The sequence below is a fragment of the Phaenicophaeus curvirostris genome, chromosome 2 (assembly GCF_032191515.1).
Source record: "Phaenicophaeus curvirostris isolate KB17595 chromosome 2, BPBGC_Pcur_1.0, whole genome shotgun sequence".
Taxonomy (NCBI): Eukaryota; Metazoa; Chordata; class Aves; order Cuculiformes; family Cuculidae; genus Phaenicophaeus; species Phaenicophaeus curvirostris.
The window spans coordinates 20031824-20046475 of NC_091393.1; the positions used below are offsets into that span (position 1 = coordinate 20031824).

Genomic DNA, 14652 nt, shown 5'->3' on the forward strand with positions numbered 1-14652 from the left:
AGAAGACTGATGTCACTGAGGCCACAGTGGCCATCTGGTGAAGTCACAATGGAACCTCACTCAGAACACAGGAGCCTGAGCCTTGGGAACAAATAGTTTATCTCACAAAAGAAGTGCATGAGGGCTGTATTGAGTTAAACAGTCGAGTGAAACCAATGAAAGTCTCAGAGGTAGTCTCATTCTTGGTAAATCCACAAACTCTTGTTCACATACCAATGATGTCTGAAAAGTGCAGCTGAAGTAGTATTTCATTAACTTCAGAAGAGATACTTTTGTTCTAAAATTTTCATGTACTCTGAATCAAAAAGAAAGCACAAGACTGGGAAGCAGGAGGGGAGAGCCACAGGGGCTGGTGGAAGTTTGGAAGGGCAGCGGTTTGTCACAAGCTTTAGTTCATTTCCCTCTTGCATACTGACCATACAGACTTAAAAGTATCTTAAGCCTGTCCTCAGGAGAATAACTACTGGAACAGGCTGCCCAGGGAGGTGGTTGAGTCACCTTCCCTGGAGGTGTTTGAGGCACGGGTGGATGAGGTGCTCAGGGGCATGGTTTAGTGATTGATAGGAATGGTTGGACTCAATGATTCTGTGGGTCTTTTCCAACCTAGTGACTCTATGATTCTCTGTAAGGCCAACAGCATCCTGGCTTGTATCAAAAATAGTGTGGCCATCAGGACTAGAGAAGTGATCATGCCCTGTACTCTGCACTGGTGAGGCTACATCTCGAATGCTATGTTCAGTTTTGCACCTCTCAGTACAAGAAGGGCACTGAGAGGCTGGAGCGCGTCCAGAGAAGAGCAACGAAGCTTGTGAAGGGTCTGGAGCACAAGTTGAATGAGGAGCAGTCGAGGGAACTGGGACTGTTTAGTCTGGAGAAGAGGAGGAGACATCATCATTCCCTTCAGCTACCTGAAAGGAGGTTGTAGTGTGATGAGTGTTGGTCTCTTCTTCCAAGTAACAAATGATAGGATGAGAGGGATTGGCCTCAAGTTGCCAGAGGAGGTTTACGGTAGGTGTTAGGAAATGTTTCTTCACCAAAAGGATTGTCAGGCACTGGAATAAGCTACCCAGAGAAGTGATGGAGTCACCATCCATGGAGATGTTTGAAAGATGGGTATGTATTGTGCTTAGGGACATGATTTTGTGGTGGACTTGAGAGTGTAAGGTTGACCATTGGACTTTATGATATAAAGGGTCTTTTCAAGCCTTAATGTTTTTATGATTGTAGTGTAATATATATGTACAAATAGATAGGCTTTCCACTCTTGCCTTAGAGAATTACCTTGCTTAGTAAGTGTTCACAATGAATCTGAGAAATTCATTCCTTCATTTCAATCCAATATTTACTGCACTTGCAACAATTTTCCCTGTTTTGTTTACTGTTGTCCCTCCCCTCTGCACCCCTATAACACACACCTTTGTATAATTGTGTTGGAGCTATCTTAAAAATACTTCCTATGTAGTAAACCTGCCTGAACTACGTATTTTACTGCAGAATATTGCTTTGTAAGCTCATGCTTAATCCCACTGAATGCAACATGACACATTCTTTTTCAAGTATATTAAAGCATTTTATGAAAAAAAAAACTTGCCCTCCTGATGCCTTTAGTGATTATTAAAATAACTTTTTAATCCTAAATTTGGAAAGATGTATCCATTCTGAGTTCTTTTAGTTGTGTTCTCTAGGAGATTCTGAAAGAGCTTATAACAGGGGCATTCCAGATCTATCTGCTGGTGCAGGCTTTAAATAATTTCTTTCATCCAGAATAGTCAGCATAAACATTTATTAACAAATCATGAGGTGGTTTGTTACTTTACATACATTTTATTTTCTTATGCTTGTTGTGAGTCAAAGAAACTTGTACGTGTTAAAAGATTCCTGTCACTGTGTTACTTTTCTCCATGCTTGCATTCTAGGCCTTGAAACAGCCTGCTTCTCAGACCCAGCGTTGTCCCTCTTCAGCTATAATTCAGTTATAATTAACTCATTATAAATATTGCCATTTTCTTTGCTGTCAGTAATAACACTGCTGCAAATGCAACTTTTTCAATAGTACCTGTAATATGAGGAAGTTCTTGGGCACTGTATTGAATGTTCTTCACAGTGTAATATATTCAATTATTAGTTATTATCTGTTGCTTATAGAGCTTTAGGGAAAAAGAAACTCGAAACTATTTAACCTGAATATATTTTAAGGTGTTTTTTTGTATATTCTTTCAAATGTTCTACATACCATCATTACTGTATATATGTACTGCATTTCTTTAATGAAGAATCATTTTGTGCAAAATTTAACTGTATTTCTTCTCTTATTTTTTACAACTTTTAAATACTTCAGAAATACTGGAAACTCAGTAACAACAAGAAGTTTCTTCAGTTTTTTTTACTGGAAAGTTAGCCACTGCAATTAGAATCTGACTTAATTCTGGAAGATTACATTTAAAAAATAAGAGAGAAACATAGAATGGTTTGGTTTGGAAGGGACCTTAAATATCACCCAGTTCCAACCCCCCCATCCAACCTGAACGCCTCCAGGGATGGGGCAGCCACAACTTCCCTGGGCAACCTGGGCCGGTGCCTCACCACTGTCATGGTGAAGAAATTCTTCGTTAAATATGTGGTGATGTGATGATGTGATACTCCTTTAGAAGACTGTTAGACTGACTTGTAAGCCTCATGTGTTCCTGCTTCCACAGAGGTCATTTGGCTTCCTTTTCAGCTGGGTAGGAACACGCTGAGGCGTGTGACCTGTGGGCTGTCGCCTCTCCCTCTCAGCACTGGTGAAAGTCCAGGTTTCCTCGAAGACAGCAGTACCTGTCACATGAGTGCAAGCATCACAGGTGTTCAGTGCACAGTCTGCATGGTAATGTGTAAGCTTAAATTTCCTCAGGATGACAAATATCATGTCACTGATTGCTCTCTTTTTTAATATTTTACAGAAATTGAAAAATTTCAGGGTTCTGAAGGCAAGAAGGAAGATGAAGAAAAGAAATATCTTGATGTTATCAGCAACAAAAACATAAAGCTGTCGGAAAGAGTTCTGATCCCTGTCAAACAATATCCAAAGGTACCATAAAGTATAGTCTAACACTTGCTTAGTCATTTTAATAGAGTGATGAAAAATAATACACTGAACAATTTTTTATTGACTCAGTATGCAGGCTTCACAATATTAAGAAAAAAACCAACTAGAAATTAAATTCTTATGAGACAACAGGTAGATTCAAATATGTTCTAACGCCTGTCTTGAGGGCTTTTAGAAAAGCTACTGAAGTGAATGAGAATTTTTGTTTTTTACTTCAGGTAGGTTTTGTAGCTGCTCCTTAGGCAGACTGTTAAGGTGTTTTCTTATAGTTGTTTTTTTCATGTGTATCATCTTCCTAGAAAACAAAAGACCAGTTGACCCAAAAAAAAAATATATAGCAGAATAATGAAATAATATTTCAATAACTGAAAAGTCAACTTAAGCATGCTGCAGCTTCTTCATGTAGGAGTTGGCGGATATTCTCTGGTGTAAAAGTTTGAGATGAAGTAGCAGGATTACTGTAACCTATGGCTTTGACAATATATGTCCCTATTTATAAAATTCAGATGTCTTTCTGCCACATGCTTTCCTCAGATTATGTTTTGTTCTTCTCACCACTATATATTATGATCAGAAAAGCTTTTTTTTTTTTTTTTTGGCAAAAGAGCCTCAAACTGCTTGTCTGAAGTTTTAGTTTTTATTTTATGTGAAAGGAGAGATTGTTGGGTTTTTTTGTGTGTTTTCAGTGTTGTATTTTACATAAACAGTTGTACCTATAGTATTCAAACTGCTAACATTCAAATGGTAAACATCTCTATCTTTGGAGTATTTTTTCTTGCTGGTTTATTATCACATGGTATTTGCTTCACCGTTAGCCTTGATTACACTCTCAGCTTTTTGCTTTATACTTTCATCAGCAAGAGCAGTAAGTTACAATGGGTAAAAGGCCTATCAAACAAAATGAAAGGTGTAAAAAAATTGGAATTCAATGATTCCAACTGACATTTACCTCCTGACTAGTGAATATAAAACTGGGATAATGTAATCATCCAAATGGTGACGACCTTAGAAATGCACACAGTGCTATAGGGAATTACTTTCTTCCTGCATAGCCTGAGGTGCTTTGACTAGATTTGTGGTATTTTGTGTAAATGCTATAGGTGACCTGAAGTTCTTAATAAGAATGTAATAGTGCAGTAACTTTATAATGGTGATGTGATAATTATTCAGACTACTGTTTGATGAAGATAGTAGAATGAAAGACAAACTATTTAAAAGACAAATGCAATAATCTATCCAATATAGGGCCTGACTATGATTAAATTAAACTTCATTTACTTTAATGAGCTTGTAATATTAATGACTAGTAAAAGATATTAAACATTTCTACAGGTTTTGAGCAGTGAAACAGAAAAAAATCAGTGTGGTGGAAATGAAATACCTATTCATTAATGCAAAATACACTTTTGGAAAGTTTCTGTAATTGATTTGTTAGCAGTATTCTATGCTCAGCATGGAGTTACTCCCAGAACTGCAGGTTTCCTGCTGCCTTCTAGTAACAATTGTTCAAGAATTGCATTGCTATTTTTATCAAACTGCTGATTGCTGTGGTCTAGCATCTTAACTTTTCTTGATGAATTGTATACATTAGGAGAGTCAAAATCAGTATGCGTTAGTTGCTTCAGAGTGCTCTGTAAATAACAAAAAATATAGAAATTGGGTAAAAACCCCACAGTAGTTTTACATAATTATCAGATACATTAATCAGAGCAGTTGATCAGACCTATATTTATGAACAGTTAAGAGATTTGCTCTATGATTTCACTTGAGGGGCATTTCTATATGAAAGAACATTATTTTATATTTTCATTCATTGTTTGCTCATAAGCTTTTCTGAACAGTGTTGGGTGGGCAGGGTTCTGCAGATCTGAAGAAAGTGTGCAAAAATAATATATTTTGGAACACAATTCTAACAAATTGAAAAAAAAAACCAAAAAACACCCCCAAAAAGCCCCCAAACTTCACACGGTTTACAGACTCTTTATGTGGGAATAACAACTAACCCTTCAAGACATTTGCTCTTATTTTAACTACATGTATAAGTGTAAACTATTCCAAGGGAACCCTTGGCCTAAAGGCATATTATGGTTTGTAGGTTAAGCTGCAGTGAGGGTAGATCCCTTCAGTGACAGCTCTCAAGTCAGAAACAGCATTTTAACATCTGAGCAAAAGTTGACTGAACACAAAAGATTTCTAGTGGCTAAACAGCTCTTGAAGTTGCAAAATAAATATAAAATTGTCTCAACTCAAGTGCCTGTGGTCTAATTTCTGAAATTCCTGGTGCAGGCAACAGGAAAATAAAATTGAGGGCTGTGATGAGCAACAGCTGTCTTATGTTACCGATACAATATGTGGAATATTTCAATTTAAGCTAAAGTGCAGTTACGTTTTGTCTCAGCAGTTGTGGTTTTTGAAAGTTAGACAGAATGTCTCTCTGATAGAGGCTTTCTTTACAACTGTGTTTTCTAGACATTGTTCCTTGATATGTTCCTCACATATTGTGTGAGGAATAATTTGTCCTAAACACTTGTCTCTTCTTTTGTAATCACCTGTGTTTAGAATCCTAACTTTTCTAAAAGGAAAGGTCAGGCAGAGAGCTGGAGCCAACTTCAAATTCACAAGAGTTTTGGCTGTTGCAAAGTTTCATAACATTAAAATTAGACCTTGGAACATAATAGAATATGCATAAGATTTCTGGGAAAATTTATACATACACATGTAAGTGGGAAATGTATTCTGTAACAGCCTTTGTCTTGTTGCACATGATTGATGGAGATCATTCCCACATGTTGACGAGGCTTGATAAAGGATGCTTACTTTCTAAAACTCCAAAATGAAACCTAGAGAGTTTTATTTGCTGACATTTTCAGGTATCATTGCCAACTCTGTTAAAGATATAGGCTCTCTCCTTTTCTGTAAAACAGAGATTTAAAAATATATGCAAGGGAGTTACTTGATCTTTAAGCAATGATCCTTCTTGAGATTAGTTATTTTAAATCTCAGCACCCCAAGTAAAAACATCTCATTCACTCACACTCCTCTATGCAGCAGGTGTTTTTAATGCCCTCAAAATTTCTTCTGAAACAGTGTCTGTTGTTCCTTTTTCCTGTGTCATAGTGCCATTTTTTTACTTTCATGATATGTGATTCCAACTCAGGCAAACTAGCAAAAATACTCAGATGACTCATTGTTACTGACATTTCCATTTTTTCTGTTTTAGTAGCTGTTCAGTTCAAAACTTTCATGAAAATACCTAGGGCTTATTCTTAAAGATTTTGCCCTGTATCAGCTGAATTTTGTATTTCAAATGCATCAATTAAGGGAGGAAAATGGGTTATTTAAAAAAAAAAAAAAGAGGAAGAAGAAGAAAGAAGCAAACAGATGCTGAAATGATCTTGTTGCTGAAAAATAAAAGCCACAGTTTAGAGGCTTGATGGGCAACTCTGTCATTTGCATGCCAATATCTAACTCTCAGAGACTCTAAGTTACTGTATGGGCTTAGGGTCAAAACACCCAAACAAGCCTAATTTACACCTTCACTTATTGTCATGAAATATTTATGGAAAGCTTTTGATTTTCAGTAAGCATTTTCTCTTCACAGCAACAAAGCTGGTGAAGAGGCTGGAGAACAGGCCTTTTGAGGAACAGCTGAGAGAGCTGGGGTTGTTTAGCCTGGAGAAGAGGAGGCTGAGGGGAGACCTCATTGCTCTCTACAACAGCCTGAAAGGAGGTTGTAGAGAGGAGGGTGCTGGCCTCTTCTCCCAAGTGACAGGGGACAGGACAAGAGGGAATGGCCTCAAGCTCCGCCAGGGGAGGTTTAGGCTGGACATTAGGAAAAAATTTTTCACGGAAAGGGTCATTGGGCACTGGCAGAGGCTGCCCAGGGAGGTGGTTGAGTCACCTTCCCTGGAGGTGTTTAAGGGATGGGTGGACAAGGTGCTGAGGGATATGGTTTAGTGTTTGATAGGAATGGTTGGACTCGATGATGCGATGGGTCTCTTCCAACCTGGTTATTCTATGATTCTATGAATTACATGGTTCTAGTTACTATCTCATTAACTTTCAAAACCACTATTACATGTTCAAGTTGAGTGAACCCAAGTCAGTTCAAATATATAGATTTAATGATTTCTTTCCACTTATTCTTCTAGATATTCTTACTTGCTTAAATCTGGTTTTGGATATCTCTTTACCTTCTGATCTATCAATAGATGAGTTAGTCTGAATTTAATGGACATGAAATAACATGGACAAATTTAGAGCCAAAATGTTGAGTTGTTTATCTGTATGACAGTTCCCATTCAAGATAAAGAATTTCCAGTTTTATCAAATCTTATTTACGTTGACATTGCACATTCTAGAAAAGTTCCAAACAACAGTTAAATAAAGAAGACGTTTTTTAAGTTACTCAGTTGCTGAAGGTGGGGAGGTGCAGTGAATTTGGAGGTGATAACACCTGGAAATAATGAGCTCTCCTTTTTTCAGTGAGGGACAGAAATCAGTATGATGTCTTCTGAACAAAAGACTATGCTTAATAATTTTCTAATGATATGATTATTGAATAAAGATAGTTTTTTCCATAAATAAAAGAGGACAGGATATTTATTATATAAATATAACTGTATATGTGTTATACTAAATGAAATTAATTACAGTTTGCTCTGATGCTGGAGAGAGTCATAGAGTTGAAGTACAGAATTATATTTCGATTTCCCTCTGCTGGTTTGTCAGATAATGAAAACTGTTGAAATGTAAGATACTGGAAGCATGTCCTGCTAACTACAGGATCTGGTAGAGGTGACAAAGATGACAAGCAGGTTGATTGTTCTGGAGGGCTTCCATGATAGGAGTTCCAAACTGAGAGGCACTATCTTCAGTGGATGTGATGTATTAAAGCCTTTTCCCTGCACGAAGGGAAAAATTCAATTAAAACTAAAAAAAAAAAGTCATAGTGCTGAATAATATTTGTTCATATCTTCTTATTCTTCTTAAACCCATGACTTCAAGCAAACAACTCATACACGCTCACTGGTGCTAAAGAATTCATTGTGAAGAGTGAACTTTTCTATTCTTGTTCTGTCTTTAACCTAGGGCTCAGAGAATGAATATGGTAATTTTTATTTAACATCCTCCTTTTATGTTTTATTTGTCACAAACCTGTAGGTGCTATTCTGCTTTCGGAGCAATTGTTGTCATATTAATCATCTCCAGATGATTTGTGTGTTTAGTTTCCTTTTAAGTAAGCTAGGAAGAAAAAGATATAGTGGTATGTCCATTAGATGGATGGACAAGAAAATATAAAATTTCTAAGGAAAATGAGATCTGGGGTATCAGTTCAGTGAGTAGCCAGGACTTCAAAATGTATTTTATATTTTGCTGTAATGAAATGAAGACCTTGTTGATGCATAACACAAAAAGAAAGTTTGGTCTGTCACTCACTCCTGGAGATTTTTCAGGAGACTGGAAAAAGTTGCCAATATTTTTAATAAGAAGAAACAGAACTAAGTATCTAACTACTTAATAGGGATTTTTACCTGCCATAGCAGCACTTTTTTTCTGCCGGATAAGACAAAAAAAGCCTTTGTACCTGGAAAGATACTAGAATTTAGACTGATACTGAACTACATTTGAAGATTTTGCTTGTTGTGTTTTTTTTCAACTGAATTCTATAAAGAGAAGTCTGAACAATGGAAGGCAGAAAATTATTAACTTAAAGTGTACTGCGTTGAATTTGGTGGCATGAATAGTTGTTTAAATAGAGAATGCTTTCTCATAGATCTTGAAAGATTTATACTCAGACAAGGTCTGAAGTAACTAAATGCGCATCTGTGTAACAAATTATCCCTTTTTATTTTATAAAGTTATGAGGGGACACAAAATTCCTTTGTAATTAATGCCATTTTAATTTCCATATTCAATTGCAATTCAAGTGTAATTATGTGCCTATAACCTCTGATCTACACAACACCAAGAATAATAGGGGTAACCCCTTTTTCTTTATTCTCTGTTTAGTCTGGAATCTAGTAGTATTTGATGCTTTCATTAAATCTCTGGTTTCTGGAGTCAGTGATATACAGAAAATTATTACCGAAAATTTACATAAAGTGTCTAGTACCTAAGGTTCAGAAAAATCTCTCAAAAATGTACTTGGATAAAAATGATTCAGTGAGGAAATATCAAGCCCTAATTAAGCTGCTCAGGTATTAGAAAAAGTATCTTTGAGTTGCCTACTATTTCATTTCAACTTCATGCCAAATTTCCTATTAATCTATGTTTTCCTTCCTGATTTTATTTCAAATACACTAGCAGAAATATTTCAAAATTCAAATTACAGTTTTTCACTACTTTCTAGGTTTTTTTTGCTACAACTGCATTGATCCCTTTGCAATAGACCTAATGGTTAGGCAGGAGGTAATACTGCTCATCAAAACATTTCAGGTTTCAACAGTACCTAAATACACTAGGAGTTCTTTAATCATTAGCGCTAAGGAAGCTGTTTCTCTACATCTGTGTCTTGTGGTTAGCTGTGAGCTCTGATTTGACATTTTTCCATTGGGTTTATGGTGACAAAAGCTTTCTTATCTGTGGATCTTTGGACCTTTTATAACATGAATTATGGCATAGCCTTTGCCTTAGTTTGAACATGTCCGAGCCAACTCCTGGCTCTCTCCAAACTTGAAAGATCTTACTTTTCTTTGAAATAACCACCTCTTCTAAATTGAGTTAAAGTCAACTATTGTTGACTAGATGACCTGTAAAGGTTCCTTCCAACCCAAAGCATTCTGTAATTGACATCAGAGATTACTAAGGAAAAAGACTGAAAAAGATGCATGATCACTTTTCCTTAGTTCCCTATGAAAGGCTTGGAAAGCACAGTGGCCACATACAGCAACAGGGATGTAGATAAGCAGCATTCTCCAGAGCTGGTGAACTCCAAGCAGTGTTAATGTGAGTCTGGAGCAGTCAGTGACAGGGATTTCCTCACCTTTCAAGACTGTCATTTGAATGGTTTTGTAACTCTATTGCATCTTGCCTTAGTTTTCGTTGACTTCTTCCATATTTCTCAAGCTTCCCAAGTATCATCAAAGATCTTTAAAACATTACTTTGTGTTGCAATATAGAGAACTATGGTGATGAAAGGAATTTGGATCCAAATTGCCCTCTTACTTGCTGAGTGTCACCTATTTAGCCTAGAGTGTGTTTGGCCTCAGCTTACTTCTTTCCTGTCTTCTTTTTACTCACATTGAGCAAACCAAATAAACAGATGAAACTTCCATATGATGAGCAGAGTTGCATGTTAATTTTGAAGAACTCCATTCATAAATATATTTTTCAAGGTTTTATTAGAATATATTGTTTAATGTGTTTTAATATAGCTTATTAAAAATATGTCTCCCCTTATCAGCCTTTATAGCCTAGTAGTAGCATCAATATATAACTATTGTCAGGAACCCAAAAAATCAGTTGCAACTGTTAATAGATATATATTTTCAAGTAATAGTAGAACCACAGCTTTATACAGAAACTATTCTATTTCCATGGTTTGGTATTGGGAGTAAGAAGGAGAACATTACCATCCCTTCCCTCTTTTATTTGAAGAAATGTGGCAATGCACAATGCTGTCACTCAAATGTTCTGAAAAAAAGATGAAAGGGAGTCAATTCTTCCATCACTTTTCTCTAGATATGAAATTATAGGTTTGTTCTAGGATAGGTTTAGAATAGGTGAAGATAACAGCAGAGCTATGTTTCCATCTGCCTACTGAGATCATAATTTGATTACCTAGGTGAGGAGTAACACTGAAGTAGATAATATCCTACATGAACTGTTCTACTGCAAGAAATGTACAGCATGGCATACATAGCATGGTTGCACACCATCTGCTTGCTAATCACTGTTTTCCAAGCTGATAGACCATCTACTGTCTGATGAGAGAAACTGTTTATTGTTTATGTCAACTCAGCAAGAGAGAATTAAATCTTCTTCAGCTGGTTATTTTTAACTAAGTAAAATTCACTGGAGCAATGCTTAATGAAATATTAGAAGAAAAATGACACAGGGTGTAGAGAATCATTCAATAAGGATAATAATAATGAACCTATTTCTTAGAAAGTAAAGAAATTTAGTTTTAGTTTTGAATGAACTATTGCTCTGTTATTTCTTGAGAAACAAACCAGTGGGCAACAGGGAGCCAGAAAAAAAATCTTTATGAGAGAGAATAGGGATATATAAGCTGGCAAAGGAATGATGATGGGGCTGAGGGGAGACCTCATTGCTCTCTACAACTACCTGAAAGGAGATTGTAGAGAGGAGGGTGCTGGCCTCTTCTCCCAAGTGACAGGGGACAGGACAAGAGGGAATGGCCTCAAGCTCCGCCAGGGGAGGTTTAGGCAGGACATTAGGAAAAAATTTTTCACAGAAAGGGTCATTGGGCACTGGCAGAGGCTGCCCAGGGAGGTGGTTGATTCACCTTCCCTAGAGGTGTTTAAGGGATGGGTGGGCGAGGTGCTAAGGGACATGGTTTAGTGTTTGATAGGAATGGTTGGACTCGATGATGCAATGGGTCTCTTCCAACCTGGGTATTCTATGATTCTATGATTCTATGTACAATTTTAGAGTGAGGCACTCGGTAAAAGAGCACTGTTTTATTACTGAGAGCACTTATGTTGGTTACAGATGATTTGCGTTAAGATGCTACTTCATCTTTGCAAGACTAGAAGCTTACATAGGCGTCACACCCCGAAAGGCCAACAAAGTAGGACCCAGAATTGTATTTAAACATTCAATTTATTACCTATAATGTTACAATTCTAAGTCAAGAATATAAGCTTAAGACTAAACCGAAATTAGTATCCTACAAGGGTTTGGGAAGGACCATACGACCTGTACAGAGTTCAGTGATAGGGTCTTTAGATGTTTCTTCAAAGTTGCTGTGAGTGAAGTTTCTGCAAGCACTCCGGCTCGGTGTCCATGGGTTGCAAATGACGTTGTGGGGGGGTAAGGGGGGTCTCAGGCCAGCTGAGAGGGAGCTCCAATTTCTGCTTGCTCCTGTCAGTCTTTTATAGTTCGTTCTGAATATCTGGGTCCCAGTCGGCCCAATCTTATCAGTAGTGCCAGGGTTCTGAGAAACAATGGATTGACATGCAGCCACCACCATTGTGTATGAATCCAGACAATTCTAGGGTCATAGATCAGGATATTTCCATCACAAAGAATTCGTAAATCTTATTAATAATTTTGTTTTTGAGGACCACTTCTGAATCTTGTTTTGTTTCACAGTTAGGATGTTTATCCGCACACCTGTGTTGTTATGTGGGAGAGGGAGGTCTCATGGGCCAGTTTGATCATTCTGATAGGCAAAATGAGTGGCAGAGACACAATTGCCCATTCTCCCAGACTTATTTTTGCTGCACAGATGGGCCTTGAGATGTCCGCTGATATGGAGTGGCCACCAGACCTCCATCCGGTTCCGTTCGACGTTGCTGACTTGGTAAAGCAGGAGCCTGCTTCAGCAGCTTTGGGGCAGGGGGGGATATGTCAATAGGAAAAAAGAAAAATAGCATCTTCTAGAGTGAATAATGTAATTCTAAATGTTCATATGTAAATAGGATTCCTAAAACCACTGTTTTGCCTTTTTTTTTGCTTAGAAAATGGACAACTCCAACTCTAAAGTTGGTTAAATGAAACCACCTAAGAAAAGGTAGTTACAGTACTCTTGGAAGTACCACCTAAAACCAGAACCTGATCAAAAACTTTGAAAGACATTGGAAAAGCCTTTCCAGTTCAGTTCTTTCTCTAAACATGTTTGGGTTTTTTTGAATAAGCTATCTCTCTTGACCCATTTACCTTCTTTCACCTTAGAAGCAGAGGTTTTACTCCCTGGTATTTGCACATCTTCTGAAAGCAACACCTCATAGGTCCAGTACTACCGTGAGCTCCCCTGTCTTATCCCAAAGAGGCATATATGTGGACTTTTCTTGTGACAGTGAGAAAATAAAAATCATTTTTATTTACAGGCTAATTTCCTGGTCCAGGATGCTGGGGATGTGCTGACGGGGTGTAGAAATGTGTGCAAGAAGGGCGTATGAGCCATATTGCAACTGCTACAACAGAATCTTAGGACAGACTAGAGTGAGTTGTAGAGACATTTAAGTTACTGTGTTGTAGCAGCAGCACTCGTACTTGGTCTCAGTGTTTCTGGCAGCAACTGTTGACTTCGGCTGCTCTGTTAAATATTGTTTAGTACTCTGGCGGTAGTGACTTTAATGTTGCTAAAGGTCAAGCTGCAGTTTCAGGCAGTTTGTTTTGTATTTTTTTCTTTTCCTCAATGTGCTAGTTTAACTGCTACCAGTGGGATGCTGTTGTAAAAGTGTTCTACAGGCATAGATGTATAAACTGGGAAGTGTATATAGTAGAATTCTGGAAGTTCTTTGAGACCAAGCTCTTCTTAATCTTACCGTGTAGTGCTATTCTGCAATACTCCTTATCAGTGTAACTAAATAGATATAAAGATGCAAAATGTAAAGTCTGTGTTTGTCCTGCACCAATTCCTTACATTATGCTCTTGAATTGTGCATTTGCAGCTATGACAGACACATCTCATCCAGTAGACAGTATATTCATGATACATACAGCTTGGATGTAGAGTACAAAGAACACACTCCGTTTCTTACAGGAGAACAAGGCTGAGCAGTTTTGAAGTTCTCTGAGCAATGGAAGCAATTTTTTCCTCTAAATAAGAGATTCTGTGATCAGCTGATCATAATCATCTGCCCTGCATCCATCACTACTCTTCTGTGTTAACAGGGAGTGATTACATCTGGAACGATTTGTATTTTTACCGATATTTGGATACAGGAACCTTTTTTCCCATTTATCACATTTTTGCATTTAAATTATGTGCTCCTTAAGGAAATGAAATGCTAATGCTATAGGCCTCTGTTTGTAAGTGAAGACTGCATTTGTATCATATAGTGATGAAGCAAACCAAGCCACTGAGGAGACTTTTATTGTAACAAAATTTGTGGGGTTTTCAGGGGGGTGATCAAAATGAGATCTCTGTAAACAGACAGTAGTCTGAAGGGACATTAAAAATAAATCATAGAATCATAGAATAGTTAGGGTTGGAAGGGACCTCAAAGATCGTCTAGTTCCAACCTCCCTGACATGGGCAGGGACATCTCACAAGGTCAGGCTGCCAACCTGGCCTTGGACGCCTTCAGGGATGGGGCAGCCACAACTTCCCTGAGCAACTTTTGCCAGTGCCTCACCACTCTCATGGTGAAGATATTCTTCCTTATGTCCAGTCTAAATCTGCCCCTCTCCAGTTTATACCCGTTCCCCTTCATTCTATCAGCACAAGCCTTTGTAAGCAGTCCCTCTCCAGCTTTCTTGTAGCCCCTTTCAGGTACTGGAAGATCACTATAAAGTCTCCTCAGAGCCTTCTCTTCTCCAGGCTGAACAAGCCCAACTCTCTCAGCCTGTCCTCATAGCAGAGGTGCTGCAGCCCTCAGATCAAATTTGTAGCCCTTCTCTGGACCCTTTCCAACAGCTCCAAATCCTTATGT

At 37.7% G+C, this 14652-nt stretch overlaps 1 protein-coding gene across 4 annotated transcripts in view; it reads left to right on the forward strand.

Moving 5' to 3' along the window:
• The window catches only part of KHDRBS2 (KH RNA binding domain containing, signal transduction associated 2), a 358444-nt gene that overhangs the window by 88086 nt on the left and 255706 nt on the right, over window positions 1–14652 (forward strand). For all 4 annotated transcript variants that reach the window (XR_011336927.1, XR_011336928.1, XR_011336926.1 and 1 more), the window contains exon 2: window positions 2940–3067. Coding sequence is in view for 1 of the 4 variants with exons in the window: in XM_069851484.1 (XP_069707585.1) it covers window positions 2940–3067 (128 nt within the window). In the remaining 3 variants the exon portion in view is untranslated. The remainder of the gene's footprint in view (window positions 1–2939; window positions 3068–14652) is intronic.